Below are 19,032 nucleotides of genomic sequence, written 5' to 3'. Positions count from 1 at the left end.
TAGAGAAAGACTACTGAGTGCTGTGCCAGATGGTTTTCAGGCCAAGATCTGTTGAGAAGGAGTCCTAGATTTACTGTCAGGCAGAGCAACGGCATGCAACAATAGAGAAAGAGTGTTGTTTATACTGTAGGATGGGATGTCAACAGGCAAAGCGTGCCACATGGAGTGCCTGCCAGCATAAGCAAAGAACCAGTGAATGTGCAATGTTGAGTGGAGTGTCGGCCAGATAGGTGTCTGACGCTGGCACAAAAAGATTGTACTCCTAGTGCTGCAGTCTAACCTATCCTAATAATTTATTTATATCGCTCTCTATATAGTTTCTTTCTTCTCACTTTTTCCTGTTAATCATATGACAGACTGACTCTCTGCTTGTGCCTGTATTATTTTTGAAACACCCACTCTTTTTCTAATTTTGTTAATTGGTCTAGTACTCCACAGCATTCTTTTTACTGATAATACCTTTCTACAGTTAATATGTATTTACAGTAAAGTTCTCAGTAAAGTACTGATTGTGTGCCTTAACAGAATGTCTATCTATGGTAATGTTTGGATAGATAAATAAACTAACTAGTGGAGAATGAAGTGTTGACATGCTTTTTAACAATTTTTCATAGCCCCAGGCCCAAGTACGCTCCGTTTGGTGACAACTAGGTGTGCATAGCTCTCTGACTAGCCTCTGATAATGTGTAATAAATGGGCAAAATGTGCAACACTTAAGCTTCCAGTAGGAACCTGACAGCATGGTTATTGGTTAACAACTATTTTTTTCATAATTACAAGTTATTTGCATAAATTAATTCCACTCAGTATCACTTACCATGGTTATTTGTGGGACATACCCTTTCACTGTGCATCATGGAATTTTTAAGACTGAAAATGAGGAAAAATGCTCATATCAAATAATCAGTCAACAATTAACATTTCTGATGAACCAACTTGAGCTGGAGGCGTGTCATACTGCAAGGGCACCTCCCCATCACAGCGAAGCTCCGCCCAGTCCACTGTATCCCCGCCTCAACGTTCGCTGCTGACAGGTGTGCCCATTGTTATTGTGCTTCCCTTCCGACGTCATGACGTTACTCCAGTTCACAGTACGCTCTTAAAGGTGTAGTCCTGCAGGTCTTGTGGGTTTCTTTCTCTTGGGGGACATTGGAGACGCTGTGTCTCCCACTCGGACTGAACAAACAGGGTCTGTGATCTTTGTGTATGTGTGGGGCAGGTTGGGGCCGGCCTGCGTGCCCGTGCTCCCAGTACGGCCATGACATTACCTCCGCCCGTGAACAATGCGAACGGCAACCTCAGCACCAAAGCGGCGTCAGCACCGGCCGGGCCCGGGTACCCGGGATGCAAGAACGGGGCACTTATGGACAGCTTCGGCATCTTCCTGCAGGGACTGCTGGCGGTGGTGGCGTTCAGCACCTTGATGTGTGAGTAGGGCGCTGAGGTGTACTGTCTTGTGTTCATGCTGTGGTTTGGTTAGGGCTGGGGGCTTGATTTGAGATCTGGGGGACCGGGGGGGTCTGTTACTTTTGGGAAGTTGCTCCTACCCACCTGATGACCCTCACAGACATCCGTACGGCTCACCCCAGCTGGGCCATCCATGGCCTTTAGTCTCAGGGGACTTCACAACCGGTTCACCCTGATCTGCAGGGAGTTGGTTCTGCTCTGTGCAAACAACTCATTTTCCACAAAGTGCCAAGTGATCAGTTGTCCAGAATGATTTTGTCAACATTCATTGCTGAGCCACAATCCATCTTTGTTTTTATTCCCATGGGCGATGCTGGTAGCCCCCGATTTCTGTGGTGATGGCATCTGGTGTGTAATGTTATTATAAAAATGGGTGATTCTGTGATCACATGGCCAGTCTTGTTACAAACAATATTAGCCAGGTGTTAGCATAGCTATCATGGCTCTGACAAAATTAATGCAAGTGTTTTGTAATAAATATTGTCATTGGGATTATATGGAAATGTCATTAACTTTATATTCCAGAGTGCCTGCTGTTTGTTTACATTTGTTTTAACCTTTCTACTTTTTTACATTTCTTAAAGCTTTAAGGTTGAATGTTACTTAAAGTTGAATGGAAATGTATGTAAAATACAGATGACTTAGTTTTGTTTAGTAATTATTATTAATTTTAATTATTTGAGTAAATCAGGTACACGTAAATGTCTGTGTTAAGGAGCAGTGCTGCTTTCACTTACACAGAGTGATTGAGAGTATTAAACGTTGGTGTAAAGAGGGAAGAGAAGCTTCTATCCTTAACTTTATGAATGATATTGCGACCTGCAGTGAATGTTGGCATTTCTGTACTGTTGGGTGATAAAGAAAGGTTGATGTAAAAAAAACATGATGGAAGATAGAATGCAGAAATAAAAATGTCAGAATTGATTGGTTTGGTGGGATTCTGACTTCAGTGGAGCAAGGCAGTCCATAAACATGAATGTTGCAAAAGATTTTGGTCAGGATCCTTAAATACTGCAGATATCTGAAAACAAAATACTAAGATTTATCAATTTTCCAACTGTCAAAAGAGAGCGTCACTGACCCAATACAGGGATCCAAATGGTTTCATGTAGGGAGAAGGGTGCTGTTCTTTCTGACTGCAATACATTTGAATTCCTAAGTAGAATATGCTCAGCCCTTAAAACTCAACTGCATACTAGAAACATCCCATAGGAACTGTAATTAGGAAGGAATTAACTACCAAGACACCCTGCATGCTTTAGCATCAACCAAAGAGATCTTGTATAAAATTGTCTTTGCTTCATGGACTATACTTCCTCAAAACGTCAAATTTCCAGTTGTTTAAATTGCTTTCATAAGTTCTTAAATGTCATCTGACAAACAAATGTGAATGTGATGACTTCAACAGTACTGGTTAAACATGGCATTACAGTGTACATGCATCAACATAAGTCAAAAAATTTCCACTGTGAAACAGATCATCACTTTAAACTAATGATTTAATTTTGCATTGCATAAATAATATAACTGTTTCTTGCTTTATTTACCAGTTGATAGTTCATATCGCCAAAAAAATCTAATTTTACTGATCAGCTTGTATTGTAATATAAATCTTTTGCTTTAACAACTGCATTTAACTTCTTTAAGATGCATGTGGTTTGAACATAAATTTATAATTTTTTTGTACAACTGAGACCTTTAATTATTTCACTGTCTGACAACTATGTATCATTGTACCGTTTTTGTTAGATTTCTGTAAATTGTCTTTGCTTTTTTGACTCTTAAGCATGAAAATGATGGATGGATCAATTCAGTTAACAAAAGATAAGTAAATATGGATCCGTCCGCTTATGTACTAACAAATGATAATGCAGATTGTACGAGGACACTTCAGAGAAATTGTGGCGAGGGATTGTTCAGTGCAGGGACAAAGGCTTTGGGACCATTGGGAAAGGGATGGTTGGCAAAGTGCAGTATAACTGAGGCTGGTGAACTTTGCAGACTCTCCAGATTGTGTTTTGGTAGCAGAATGAGAAAGTGAAGGGGGGCAACGACTGCATGTTGGGAACGATGGAAATCGGGGGATGGGGACAGGAGGACTGAAGAAGAAGCAGGATGTGGAAAAGGAGCGGAAATGTTTTGAGAGATGAGGCACAAGGACAGGGTAAACTTCTTGTACCTTGAAATACTTGACAGCCAGTGGCAAGATTGTTTACCTTTTCTCCCTGTAGTGTGGGGGGTTCCACTGGCTAGCGAAGAACTAATGTCTGTTGTACTAGGTAGGCTCTTTGACCATTTTAAGCCTGGCCAATTCCCCATTCCAAGGTGAGGATCAAACACTGTATTTCTGACTTTGAGGTAAACACCTTAACCATCATACCAACCACCAGCCCTTTTTGGTGAGAATTGAACTCTGTACCTTGTGTCTGTGAGGTAAACACCATAGCCACTATGCCGGCTTAAATATTGTAGATCTATAGGAGTATGCAGGAACAAGAATGTCTGAAAAGGTGGTTTTGATCATGTACGAGCCTGCATTATCAGCGAGCAGTGTGTACACATGAGTGTTTGCAGGTTAGCTAAGGGGATAGATTTAGTGTCGTGTCTGACTGGTGTTGTGGGTGTTCTATGTCCTTTTGTCTTGATTAGTGGTATTGTTAGGGAAAGGGTTTTTAGTAACGTAATGTGTAGGTGTAGTGCACACGATTAAAGTGGGCAGGGGAGTTTTCTTCTTTGTCATATGTTCTAACCCTACGCATGTTTTTAGTTGTGAGTAAATAGAGTGGAGTGAAGGCTGGAAGTTTAATGTTAATATTTTTATATTTATACTTCTGGAGCATTTCTCCCCGGGCCTCTGCTGAAAACAGGATCTGTGGAACCTAGTCAGACTTTCCCGGTCAACAAATGTTAAATAAAATAAATAAAACAATTTTAACTATGAATACATTTTTAATTTTTTTTCTCAGGCACACAGATGTGAAATACAGTGTGTTTGGCTTACGTTTTATCTAGCATTGTCTGCTCTGTTGAAAAGATGCTTCCTACAGTACAGGGATTGGTTCTCTCAACCTCCATAACTCTGACCAAATTACTTCACTAGACGGTACTCTTGGACTGCTCCTGAAAAGTGACACATTTGTCCAGTAGGCTGCCCCAAGTTGTTAGCACTTATTTGTCTTTTCAACCCCTGCACTCTTACTGTTTTAATGTCTTTTTGTAGTTTAATGGGGGTGGTGTGAGTGTCAAAGGAAGAGATGTTTACCGTTTCTCATGCTAAGTCTGTTTTCGAAATGTTTTCTTTTTTCCTGTAAAATTTGAAATTAAATGATTCAGATATCTGTGATTGTAAAAGAGAAGTTGTTAGTATGTACGCTGAATGGTTTGAGCTGTGTTTATGGTAATTTAGGGGAGGCAGCCAAGTAACGGGATACTGGTATGACTGGCAGAGTCTGACCCTGTGTAGGGCTCCATTTGTCCATAATCCAGCTCTAATTCTGGAGGTGTATGCTGCAACAATATGGCATTACCGGTCATTCAAGTAGGTCAGACTTGTACTAAACGATGTTAACAGAAGTAGCTGTTTTTGATGACAGTAGACACGGGAGGTCAGAAATGAGATGTAGGCATACTGCAGGCATGTACCCCCCCCCCTCAAAAAAAACACAGTATGTTGTATGCAGTGATGTTTCTGTGTTTTGAAGGACTTTTGGGTTGTTGAACAAAAGCTGCTGTATCCTTTTTATTGTATTTAATTGTTTTGTTTTGTTCATTTCATTAAAGAATGAATTAATTCATTAATAGGCCTGGATTGTGTAATTCGTAACAGGCCTGGGTTGTGTAATACAGCCTAAACGTGTTGCATTTAGTAATATAATTTTTGAAATACCTTCTTTACAGCCTTCAACAAAGGTTGGTATTTGTCTGCTGGTATAGTCTGCATTATTTGAGTGCTCATCAGAGCTGGGTCATCTACATTGATTTTTATAATTTGTTGAGCAGTCATTGTTTCAGGTTAATATGATACAGTCTTCTGTACATGAGTGGATTATAACGGATTTCTGTATTTAGTTTGCTGTTACTCTGGTAGCTGGTTCAGAGGACTAAAGCTCTGACTTTTTAATGAGCTCCTTCATGTGGCAAGGGTGCAGAGTTTGAATTTTTCCACGTTCATTTACATATTGTGTGACATCGAGCAAGTCCTTTTAACCAGGCAGTGCTTTGGAACATTTGGGAATTTGGGCTCGGCTCCTCAATAGTCTTCTGGACTGCATAGGTTCATAGGTAGGTACTAGGCTATCGGCCCAGGGCCCATACAAGCCTAGCCAAAAAATGTAGCCTGGCTTTCACCACCCAAGAAAATTATTTTCCTGTGCCCCTGTCGAGCAGAGCCACAGAAGTGATCCCCGGGGTGAATTTCCCATTTCCCGTCCAATCATCAAGATTTTTCCACTGTGGCGATGTGATTATCAAAGGAGAGACTACTGTCCACCTGTGTCCCAAGGTCTCTTATCACGTTTTCGGCATTAAGTAGACTACCAGCTATGTGGTAGTTCATGGGTACAGAGTTTTTACCAAAGGGTGTCTGGTAACTTTGAATTATGCTGTTTGTCAGACGTTCCCTATAATCTAGTTCTGGAAATCATCATCAGCACCATTTTTGAAGCAGTTCAGGCAGTTTTATTTTTCACGGGTAGCGAGCTCTTCATTTGTAGATGATTAACTAAAATGTAAAATTGTTTGCCAGCAGCAGCCTCTGTACAGGTGTTAAGTTTTCTTTAATGTGAAATTATTTAATGACATTTTTTGTAGACACTATATATATTGATTTAGCATATATCAAATGGTTAGTGATTTTATATTTCTTTTGCTCTCAAAAATAAACTTCTATTTAAAGTGTGCTGTATATGAATAGGTTTTGTATTTTTTATCTTGTCATTTTTAAACTGCTTTTAATCTGGCTTTGCTGTAGTGTGTGTATGTGTGTTTTTAACTTGTAATACTTTGTTGTGTGAAATAAATTTGAAATCTGGGATTTTTATCATTCTTAGTGTTATTTTTGACACTATTGTCTTAGAAGGATGCGGTCAGTAATGTAGCTATAATTGCTGAGTTTGGAGAATGTTTGTGGATAAAAATGACTGACCCTGCTGAGTTGATAAAGACATTTTTGTTATTGATATTTGTTAACTAGGGAAGTACATCTTGGTCTAGTGTACTCATTTTCAGTGGAGGGCAGAGGAGAAAAGTTCCAAAGACAGATTGCAGCAGTTAATAGTTCAAATGGTGAACCAAAAATGAAAAAAGTACCCATTTTAGAACATTTCAACCGTAATAGACCACTTTAACTGTATTACTGGTTCTACTGTTCGATTTACGGCTGGAGTGCCTTCTGTGTGGAGTCTGCATGTCCTCCCCACGGTCGAGTGGCTTCCAAAAGACGTGTGAATGGGCGTGCCTTCGCTGAAGGTTGGGTGTCGGGCTGGCAACTCGGCACCATAAAAATCTACTGCCAATCATTAGCGGACTGGAGTTCCGTTGTTGCGACCTAACCGGGAAAAGCTGAAAAGGCAAACAACAACTACTTTACCCCTAATGTCTGTCTTTGCAGGGCTTCTTATTTGTGTAATTCAAATTAGAATTGTTTAGTGTGACCATTTTGCAGATTGTGACCTTTTTTATCACAATCGATAAAATGGCCATGATTACTGTATTTTAGATATTGGTAGATTTTAATGACTGCAGTTTGAACGGCCTGTTATAGTTGAAATGTTCTGAAATGGATACATTTTGTCATTATTGGCTCATAGATTTGAGTGGTAACTGTTGAAATCTCTTTGGAACTTTTCTCCTCTGGCCTCCAGTGCAAATGGGTACTCGAGATCCAGATGGGACTTTCCTAGTTGACTTCATCTTCTTTCGGCTATTCCCTGTTGGGGGTCGCCACAGCGGATCACCTTGTCCACTCATGATTGGCAGTGGAGTTTTACAGTGTCGAGTTGCCAGCCCGGTGCCCAACCTTCCACAGAAGGTACACGTACGCACGCACTCACGCCTAGGGCCAATGTAGTGTGTCCAATCCACCTACAGCATGTCTTTGGGATGTGGAGGAAACCGGAGCACCCAGAGGAAACCCACGCGACCACAGGGAGGACATGCAGACTCTGCACAGAAGGCACCCCAGCCGCAGATCGAACCGGAGAACCTCTTGCTGTGAGGCAGCAACACTAACTGCTGCACCACCGTGGCCACCCGGGACTTTCCTAGTTGACTAATGTCAATAAATAATTCCCCACTTACTAGAAAAAATGTTCAAAACCACACATTTAAAAGGTACAAATGCTGCTTTATTAAACCAGAATATAATTTAAAACCGTCAGGAAGATGAATCCAAGAATACATGGCATTTTTATTCATTGTCCAAAAATGTGCCTGAGGCCCAAGGTGCACTTTTATCAACCATTGCATGTGCGAGTGTGTGTGTGCGCACATGTACGTACGTGTTTTAATGTATTTTATATGTATATAAACACTTTCCACCAGTTTTTTTTGGGGGGGGTGGAATACCCAGAAAAGATCCTTGCAGCAGACATGGGGAGAACATGTAGCTTCCACAGATGCAGTGACTGGAAATCATTTGAGCCCTTGGCACTGAGCCCTGGACCTGTGAGGCAGACCTTTTAATAACTGAGCCACTATTTTTGTCTGTGCATAAGTATGTAGTCATTCAGGGGCATTTGAGAATAACACACTCTGAGATATGGTGGAAGGATTAAAGGAGTTTTTTTTCTCTGGGAGGGTGGTGTATGATTGGCACAGTCTTACTGAAGTAGTATTGCACACAATTGTAGCATACGCTGAGCTCTGAATAATGGGTGCAGGATTAAAATCCTTTTGTATTGGCATTTGAACACAGAACTCCTGTTTTCTTTTAAATGGTGCTCTGTTAAAGACTTCTTTCATTGGTCATCTCCTCCTTAGCATAAATGCAGGAATGCATGGGACAGATACAAGACAGATCTTATGTTAGGAAACAAAAAGAAAGGTCTTGGTTAAATAAGATGTACAGCTTACCCAGAAGACAGTGATTTGACCAGAGTAGTTGAGTCCAGCAGTTTTTGTTTGCATTTTGGTAAAAAATGTTTCTTTACTTGACTTTTGTAGAAGTTTAGTAATATAGAAGAGTTGGTATGCAAACTTGATGTAATAAGTAAAAGGTTCAAAGCTTGTTTGTTCAGTGAGTTTTATAATCTGTTTACCTTCACTAGGAGTGATGTTTTTATAGAAGGGAGTGGTACAGTGTACTTGGGACCACAGATGGCTGAAATGTCTGCTGCCAGGACAGCCCTGCACAGAGCTCCTGTAATGTACTTATGGCCCTGTATGACTTACCACAACAGCATCACCTTGCTTTGATTGCATTTGGTGCAGTTACTAGCAGTTTGCTGTTGTAGTACAGTCACAGTAATGTAGCCTTTATGTTTTGACAGCATGTATTGTGTAAACATGGACTTCAGTTGATAGCTTTGGGTAGCAATTTTATTTTGAAGTTTTGTTTAAATCTAGGGCTTTATATTGCAATATATAACAGATCTGAACCTGTTCCTTTTTGATTGCTGACATGTCGGGACTTTGTGTCCTAACTAATAAATCCTTGAGTGCTACTGATCAGGCTAAAGGATGGTGGACATTTCTAGGTTCATTACCCCTTGGATGATGCCATCTCACCACCACACCAGTTGTATCAGGCTGTGCCAGTTCTGACCCATCTAGCTGTGTACACTGTCCAACTGGTTGGCAGACTTCCAAGACAACACTTAGGAATTTGGGAATATGTAGAAAATGGCTAATCATCACCATCAAAAGTATAGAACAATGTTTACGTAACAGAATGCAATACATTGGCTGTGAAAGTAAAGCCCACGTCCGTTGTCTTTGTCCTTCATGTCATGTCTGGGGTGACTGACCTGTCTGAGAATCTGATGAGAGGGATATCAGATCATAGGGACTGCTAAGTTTCCAGACAGTCTAGGCACCTTTTGAAGTGTAAACTTACTGTGGTTGCATTTGTGCTTGGCAAATCAGTGGATTCAACTTGGGTGTGGGTAAGATTTTTGTGGAAGTCCGAGGAAAATACAAGAATGTACATTTAGTGGTAGTCCCTACCCTGTGGAAAGGTTTACCTGGTGCAGTAAGCCTTCTGTGTCACTCACAGAGGCTGGAGCAACATCTGTATAAAATACAATGGTTATGTTATGTTCGTCCGATATCCATAGTTAATTGATGGAGAACTCTTTGAAACTTTAGAGGATCAAATTAAAACTGCACCTGATGGTTTAACCTCACAGATAAGAGGAAAATGTCCTTACCTCACAGTCTTGGCTAACATTCAGACTCCAGCTGACAGAAGGCAAGTCACCCTCATAAACCTGGCAGATGGTTATATGTCCATGAGAATTCTTAATTTTTAAGCGATTCCTTCCTGACGTTCTGATGCTGAGATAGACTTATGGGTAAAGATGTGATTGATCTGATATGAGAATGATTGGGTTATGGTGTCATCACTTATTATTTCTGCTCTCTGCGTATAATGCTGCCATTGACAGCAGCCTTTGTTGACCTGGGACAGGAGAGACCGAGGAGAACTGACCCCAGGGTGTATACAGCTGCTAGACTGTGAATGCATATAGAGCCCGTTGCCAAGGTCTAGGTGAAAGAGCAACGTTGTGTGGTCTGTGATGTTGGTCTGTAGTCGCTAATAGTACAGAAGTTGTTCTCTAGCATTTCTTTGTTGGAGGGCAGCTGAGGTAAATATAGAAACAAACTCTGCTTTTGTGCTGTGTTCATTAGTACTTGGAATTTGTTCTGAAATGACTGTGGTTTAGAACATAGGATAAAGCCTTGCCTTGGGCTGGAAATGCATCACTTTAAACCTTACCCTAAAAGGAAATTTGGAGACTATCCAGTCCGTGAAATAGTGTCCAGTTCCAAGGATGAATTCACAGTAGTGTTTAATGTGTAAGATAAACTGAAGGATGCAAGTGAGTTTAGTGTCCCATCTATAGTACAGGGACTTTATTTATTCATTAAAAATCTTAACCGTTTTCTTTTCTGCTGGGAATAGTTTGCAAGTTTCACAGCTTGCATGCACTCAGTTTCCCTCTCTTGTTTACCCATGTTATCCCTGCATGAACCATTCATTTTGGCACAGAGCTCAGCATAATGACAGTTAGGGGAGCTGCTTTTTTGCCTTTGCGTTTTTTTTTTTTTTTAAGCCCTGCAATTTCAAAGCTAATCAGATGTCGGCATTTGTTATACCCATGTTATCAAATGTTATACACATGTTATCAAATGTTATACACATGTTCTTTTGCTTAAAACTCTACTTTCCTTCTCTTCATGGTCTGTCTTCTGAGGAGGCTGGTGTTGTGTTGTAAGCACTGTACGCCTGGATTTGTGTTATGCGCACTGTACACCTGGTCGTCGGTGGCCTTTGCACAATCCCCTCTGAGGGTGATTGCAGTTCATGCTGCATTGATGTGGTTGGGTGATCTACCCATACAGCAAAAAATATTGCTTGGTGATATGTTAAAACTAAGAACAACAATTTTAAAGAGAATTTTTGTTTAAACAGAAAATCTTTGCTCTGAAGAATGGACAGATTTTAAGTACTAGTTGATACAATGTAGTCCTGCCAAATGTACACATTTGTGCACAAAGTTTACTGTGGTGGCTGGAGGAAACATTTGCATGGGATGTTAGGTGTGTAACTGTAGGCGTGAGTGTATTACAGTTTCTTGCACAGACTATTTGTTGTGACCTTTACTTATGTACTCTCTCATCCTGTCTTTTGGCTTCTGTCATCAGTTTCTGCTTAAGAAACTTTCCGAGTGCTGCATCAGCTTGTACTTGCCATTTCTGGCGACCTATGCAAGATGTGGGGGTAGAAAGCTGCAGTTTCCCTCCTGGTCATACAGTAAATACAGTGTTGAGTAAAATCCGTATGATTTTGAATTTGAATGATGGTGGCCTTTTACTTAACAAAACGATGACTTTCTGCTTTGAGACATAAGATGTTGCAATTAGTGTGGAGTGCTAGATGTGTTGTTTTAGGTCAGCATTATCTATTTCTGTTTTGTGCTTATGTAACTTGGTGCATTTCTGATTTATTTTTAGGTGTAGCCTCATTTCAGCTTTTTTTTGGCATTTTATGCTTGCGTTCACAGTTTTTATAGTATTGAGTGTAATTTTTGCTATTAAAGTTTAAACTGTACTTGAAAAGTTGGCATAGATACAGGCTGTACTGGAGAATGTGGTACACGTGTGTAACTGTAATTGATTGAGCTAACTGCTGCAACTAACTTTCAGTGTTTGATACTGGGGAACTGTTTCAGGTGTACTAACAGCACTGCTGAGTAATGCCCAGAACTAGTGCTGTATACCACCCCAGACGTGATACTGATTGCCTTCTGCTTGATGTTAGTTGCCTTTTACTTACCAGTGAATTCAGCCCCCCAGTACCTGGAAGGAATTCAGTACTAGGGTGAGATGAGTTTGTGTGAGAGGGTGAGATGAGTTTGTGTGAGAGTTCCACAAAACTAGTAACGTGTCCTTAACATACAAGCATGAATATGTACTTTCCCACAGGCGGACCCATCCTTCTCTGGGCACTTGTGGAGGAATATGGAGTTTTCATTTGCAGACATTTGCCTCCACTTGGAATTGGGTACAGTGTGCTGGGTCACAGAGTTTGGTAGCTGCTTACCCATAAGCACCTGCACCCCCTGAGCTGGATGTATGATGGTGGTGGTTCTACATTACTGACACTCCAGTGCAGCTGCACACGTGAGTGTGTCATTCTTCAGGTGAGATTTTAAACTAGGGTCCCATCTGCTGGACTTGGTGGGAGCTCAGGCGTATAAAAAAGAGGTAAGGAATTTCACTTGTGCCCTGGCCAAATATCTCATAGTCGGTATAAGTATTACCTCTCATATCTCTCGAAAGAGGCATCTGGTCTAGTGGGACTAATTTGGTCACAAAAAATAAAGGCCTCCATTTTACTTACACTGTCCACAAATAAATCATCTTCTTTCGGCTGTTCCCGTTGGGGGTCGCCACAGCGGATCATCTGTTTCCATTTCTTCCTGTCCTCTGCATCATGCTCTTTCACACCAACCGCCTGCATATCCTCTCTCACCACATCCATAAACCTTATCTTAGGCCTTCCTCTTTTCCTCTTACCTGGCAGCTCCATCCTTATCATCCTTTTCCCAATATACCCAGCATCCCTCCTCAGCACATGTCCAAACCAACGCAATCTCGCCTCTCTTGCTTTGTCTCCAAACTGTCCAACCTGAGCTGACCCTCTAATATACTGATTTCTAATCCTCTCCATCCTAGTCACTCCCAGTGCAAATCTTAACATCTTTAACTCTGCCACATTCAGCTCTGACTCCTGCCTTTTCGTCAGTGCTGGTCTCACTACCCTCTTGTAGACCTTCCCTTTCACACTTACTGGTACCCGTCTGTCACAAATCACTTCTGACACTCTTCTCCACCCATTCCACCCTGCCTGTACTGTCTTCTTCACCTCTCTTCCACACTCACCATTACTCTGAACTGTTGATCCCAAGTACTTAAACTCATCTACCTTTACCAACTCTACTCCCTGCATCCTCACCATTCCTCTATCCTCCCTCTCATTTACACACACATATTCTGTTTTAGCCCTGCTGACCTTCATTCCTCTCCTCTCTAAAGCATATCTCCACACCTCACTCTCACTACATATCACATAGTCCACGGGGCCTCCTGTCTGATCTCATCTGTCAACCTGTCCATCAACACTACAAAGAAAGGGCTCAGACCTGATCCTTGATGTAATCCCACCTCCACCTTAAACTCATCCGTCACTCCCACCACAGACCTCACCGCTGTCACACTACCCTCGTACATATCCTGTACCACTCTTACATACTTCTCTGACACTCTTGACTTCCTCATACAATACTACAACTCCTCTCTAGCAACCCTGTCATATGCTTTCTCCAAGTCCACAAAGACACAATGCAACTCCTTCTGACCTTCTCTGTATTTCTCCAACAACACTCTCAGAGCAAACATCGCATCTGTAGTGGTCTTCCTGACATGAAACCATACTGCTGGTCACTAATCATCACCTCCCTTCTTAACCTAGCTTCCACTACTCTGTCCCATAACTTCAAGCTGTGACTGATCAGTTTTATCCCTATGTAGTTACTGCAGCTCTGCACATCACCCTTATTCTTAAAGATGGGTACCAAAACACTTCTCCACTTCTCAGGCATCCTCTGACTTTCCAAAATTTCATTAAACAATCTGGTTAAAACTTCCACTACCATTTCTCCTAAGCACCTCCATGCCACAAATAAATAAATTCTAATAGTTTGAGCAGGCCATTGGTTATCTCTTTCCACTGGTACTCCAGTTTTTTTTTTTGGTTTTCTTTACTATGCTTGCCAAGTTTTCTTTCCTCCCTTTTGTGTATTTCATAGTGATCTGCTTGGTGAGAGCATCACCTAGGCCATGTTTTATGCCCTCACCAGCATCCCAGCAATGATGGCATACTGGTTATGAGCTTAACTCCACTCACTGGTTGGCTGACATGACCAACCATATCACCAAAATAATGTCCTGTACCTTCCTGGACATGTGCTCATGAGGGGTGTTGTCCTCGGCTTTGGATGGCCAAGCCCGTGCACCCCAGTTCTGTGGTTATCGGTGTGTCGTGAAAGGCTGAGGATTGAAACCATTGTCTTCCCGCACACATCACTAGGCTGCAGAGACCGGCTTTGTAAAACTTGAGATTTTTTTACCTCCCCTACAGTCTGCTTTATACTGTCTGTCCATCTGTCCCCATGCCGTTGTCCATCATCTGATGTACCTGGTCCTTCTTTACCTGGACTTTTCCAAGTGACGTGGGATAGTAGGGATCTTAAGGGTATCCTGGGGGCAGTGCCCGCAACTGCTTCTGCATGGGGGGGGCAGTTAAAATGACCTGTCCTTATTTCCCTGCCTCCTACCTCCACATTGTTGGCACATAAGACGACTCCCCTCTTTGTAGTGTTTGTGAAGAAGCCCTCTTTGGGTGGCACACCTGCTATTTCTTGTCAGCACCTCAGACACCCAAGCCTGTTATTAAATCTGGATCACGTGGGCCATAGTTAGGATCTGAAGATACTACTACTCTGATAGAATTATTTATTTATTTATTTAACATTTGATGTTAAGTTGTCAATCTCGCCTTCATTCTTGCTGGATGGGTTCGGAGCCGATCCTCTGCTCTGACTCTACCAATACTAAAGCTCGAGAGTTTATTCCACCGGCTCGAGGCTCCCCTATATCCCACAATGCTAGGTGGTAACTACTCCGATCTCGTTTGCCGCTTAGCTGACGAGGTGCTTTCTTCTACCGGCTCTGGCAGGTTAGTGAGTTTTTCTTGTCAAAACTTCAATTTTCTACCCCTACCCTTTCTAGTTTAGTTTAGTTTTTAATAGAGTATCCTTTTAGTTTAAATCGGGTCTCCCTTGTATTCCTTTTATTCCCTTTTAACTTTTAGGCCTTTGGCCCACTCCCCATTTTTCCCCTGTCTTTTCAGTGTGACTGGATTTTTTTATTTGGTTAAAGGGTGTGTCTGTGTGTTGTGTCTGTGTTACATACAGTCTTTTTAGGATATCTAAAGACTCCTCCAAGGTCTCAGGCTTCAAGAAGTGTGATTTGTGCTGTCAGAAAATGTCTCTGACAGACTGTCACACTTCTTGTGTCTATTGCCTGGGACCTTTGCACCTGCAGGACTCATGTGCTGTTTGCCATGCATTCAGCCCTAGAGTCCTGCAGGAACGCAAAAACAAACTTATACTTCGAGGCTTGTTAAAGCCTGAAGGACCCTCGACCCAGTCTGCGTCGGGGAAGCCTTCAAAGACTTCCAGGCCGTCGGCTCCAGCTTCAGAGCCTTCTGCTGGGAGCATTAAGGCAGCTTCGACATCGGCTCTGGTTGGAGTCGATGTTTAGAAGTCTCAAACCGTTACCTCGGCTCCGGCCGGAGCCGAGGTTGTTAAGACTCAGTCTGCTCCGATAGTCTTATCGGAGCCACCTTCAAAGAAGAGGTCGAGGTCCCCTTCCATCGGCTCCGTCCACTTGGCTCCGGGATCCCCTCTTCTGTCGGAGCGGAGCCATAGGTCTTATTCCTCTCGGTCCTCCAGGCTGTCCGACCATGACTTACAAAGGGTGGTGAGTAGACTTCTCAAGTCCGAGGCACTGGCCCAAATGCTGCACAGCCCTACTCAAGTCAGCGGCTATTCCCATCCCTGCTTCCCTTGTCCGACCCCGTTCTCCCTCTCGGAGCATCGGCGCTGGTGAGTTCGGCTCCATCGGCTTTGGAGCCATCCCTGTCTGTGCCGGGGGGGTCCTTGTCTCCTCGGAGCGGGGACCTTCGGCGTTGGCTGATCGGGGCACCTTCGAGGTCATGCAGAGCGTGCTACACCCAGTGTCTACCCCACAGTCGGCTCTGTCAGCTCCTCCCTCTTCAGTGCCTGCGGTGGTTTCTTCCCACCCCCTTGTAACAGACCGTAGAGAGCCAGCTCCTCAGGTTTCCCCATTGGGAATATCCTCCTCTTCCGAGGCCTCTCCTGATCCAGTAGGAGAACCCCCTCGGAAGAGACAGTGCAAGAGGAAGCACATTGACTCCCCTGAGTCTATCACCTCTGACACCGACTTGGAGGAATCTGAAGGTTCCCCTCGGTCCCCCTCTGAGGATGTCTCTTTTGCTGACATCCTTGAAATCCTTAAACAGAGGGGGAACTGGCCCACCCTTAACCCTTCAGAGGACGAGTCTGTTTACCTTGAGGCATTTGGCTCTCGCCCTTCCACCTCCTGGGTGTCTCCTCCCTTTGACCCCCTCATGGAAGTGGTGGCAAGGAAGGCTTGGACGGCCCCTGATTCAGTGGAACTTATCCCAAAGGTGTCTCTGTTGATGCCATGGTGGTGGCCGCAGCCACTAAGAAGGAGTTAGCCAATCCTTCGGTACCTGTCCATCCTTTTAATAAGGAGTCTAGGACCATGGACAGCTATGGTAAGCGGATGTTTTCCTCAGCGACCTTTGCCATGCTGTCGCTGAACTACTTGTCACTTCACCCGTCTCCAGAGGGATTTACTCAAGGATATGGGTGAGGCCATGCAGGATCCAACAGCTGAGGGGTTCCAAGACAAAATGAACTCCCAGTTGGCAACCCTGAATTTGATTGTGAACTCCTCCATGCGGCTTATCTCATATGCGGCTGATGGGGCGAGTAGGGCCGCAGGCACAGGCGTAGCTTTATGACGTCATGCCTGGATGCGGCTTTGCAGTTTTGCGGACCCTTTCAAGGCGTCCTTCACCAATTCCCCCTTTGATGGCTCAACGTTGTTTGGACCTCAGGTGAAGGATACATTGACTAGGTGCGAGCAGGAAGGTAAGACTCTCTCTGCCGTGGGAGTCCGTTTTTCTACCCCTTCCAAGCCTTATCCCAAAGGTCAGGGGGGGGGAATGTGGTTCCGCAAACCACAGGGAGTCTCATCTGATGCACAAAGTCAATTCCCCTCTAGAGGCAGAGGGAGGAACAACACTAGACGCCACCCTAGGGGCAGAGGTGGTCCATAAAACCAGGGTAGCAGAGAAACTTTCCCTGATAAACCCTTTCAGCATCCCTGAGGAGCTGCCCGGCTGTCCACCTTCGGAGGCAATCTGGGGAAGATTATCACTGTACCAAAAAACCTGGCTTTCCCTCACTCAAGACAAATGGGTACAGTCGATCATATCCGAGGGTTATAAAATCCCCTTTATTCACATCCCATCTCAACCCAAAGGATCCCTTCCAGACGTTCCACCCAGTCTAAGGGAACAAGCAGCATTAGAAATATCAAAGCTGCTATCAAAAAGAGCCATCCAACCAGTCCCAGCAGACCAGCAAGGATCCGGAATCTACTCCAAATTCTTTTTGGTGCCAAAAAAAACAGGGGACTGGAGACCCATACTGGATCTCAGCAAGCTAAACAAGTATGTGAAGAAAACAAAATTCCGGATGGCCACTCTACAGTCCATTCTACCCTTCTTGGGTCAGGACAATTGGATGTGCTCAATAGACCTTCAGGATGCGTACTACCATATCAAAATGCACACTCCAGGATGTTTCTCCGCTTCAGGCTGGGAGCCAGTCACTACTAGTTCAGAGCCCTGCCCTTTGGTCTCACTACAGCCCCCCTGAGTGTTTACCAAATGTATGGCAGTGGTAGCGGCTCACTTGAGACGTCAAGGATTCCAGGTGTTTCCATATCTGGACGACTGGCTCCTTACCGCCACCACCAGGCATCAACTGCTTCTATCCAGAGACTTCACCATCCAAACTTGCCAAGCTCTAGGCATTTCAATAAATTTCAAAAAATCAGCCTTGTCAATCTATTACCTTTATAGGTGCCACCTTAGACACGGTTCATCTTTCCGCCAGACTAACAGAGCAAAGAGTATTAGATATCCGCAAACAAGTTTACCTTCTACTTCATTGCAACAAGATCAAAGCCAGGGTAGTCTTGAAGGTATTAGGACTCATGGCAGCTACTATTACACTTCTCCCCTTAGCTCGTTTTCACATGCGGATCCTCCAGTGGATGCTGTTTTCTCAATGGTCCTTCCAACAGCTCCCGATGTCTCACATCATCCTACTAACTCAATCATGCAAGAATCACCTGTCTTGGTGGATCACATCACCTCAAGTTCTCCAAGGCAGACCCTTCATCCCCCCCCCAATCGCCACAGTGACGACATCATCAGGACAGGACAGTCCAGGGCACGTGGCAATCTTTCGAGTGCCGCTTGCACATAAATGTCTTGGAGATGAGAGCAGTGCTTTTAGCATTGCAAGCCCTTCATGACTCTCTTCCAACAGGGACTATTGCAATTCAGACGGACAACATGTCCGTAGTGTGGTACATCAACAAACAAGGCGGAACCAAGTTCTACCCCTTATGTCGAGAGGCACTCAGACTTTGGCAGTGGGTGATTTCTTCTCAGCGTTTTCTGATAGCAACGCACATTCCCGGGAAGTCCAACGTGATTGCGGACAAGTTGAGCAGGGCTATTCTCATGCTTCACGAGTAGTCTCTAAAAAAATCAGTGCTGGAAGAAGTCTTTCAGAGATGGGGCCGACCTTGCTGCGATCTTTTTGCTACTCCCCAAAACAGCAAGTGTCACGACTTCTTCATCCTCTTCCCTTTACCAGGCCAACCCACCAGAGACGCTCTAGTCCACGATTGGCCCCGGGGACTTCTGTATGCTTCCCCCCCCCCCTTTCCACTGATCTCTCAATTAATTCAGAAAGCTATCACCTCAAGAGTCACTATGACCCTCATTGCCCCTTACTGGCGTCGACAGATATGGTTTCCGTTCCTCCATCATTACCTTTTGGAGCAGCCTTGGCATCTGGACCCAGTGCCAGATCTATTGACCCACCAGTCGGGCCAGCTGCACCACTCCCTCCAATCTCTCAACCTCACAGC

The 19,032-nt window shown here is 43.6% G+C and overlaps 1 protein-coding gene across 2 annotated transcripts in view; it reads left to right on the top strand.

Annotated features, from left to right (window-relative positions):
- The first annotated feature begins 1,055 nt into the window (after positions 1-1,055).
- LOC122807819 (store-operated calcium entry regulator STIMATE-like) overlaps positions 1,056-19,032 on the top strand; it is a 792,354-nt gene continuing 774,377 nt past the window's right edge. For both annotated transcript variants that reach the window (XM_044078908.1, XM_044078907.1), the window contains exon 1: positions 1,056-1,427. In XM_044078908.1, the coding sequence (XP_043934843.1) occupies positions 1,259-1,427 (169 nt within the window). In that variant the 5' untranslated portion in view covers positions 1,056-1,258. The remainder of the gene's footprint in view (positions 1,428-19,032) is intronic.

This window comes from Protopterus annectens, chromosome 7.part1, assembly GCF_019279795.1.
Source record: "Protopterus annectens isolate FY-2018-M chromosome 7.part1, PAN1.0, whole genome shotgun sequence".
Taxonomy (NCBI): domain Eukaryota; kingdom Metazoa; phylum Chordata; order Ceratodontiformes; family Protopteridae; genus Protopterus; species Protopterus annectens.
The sequence above is the reverse complement of the archived record's forward strand: the minus strand, read 5'-3'. Positions and strand labels throughout refer to the sequence as shown.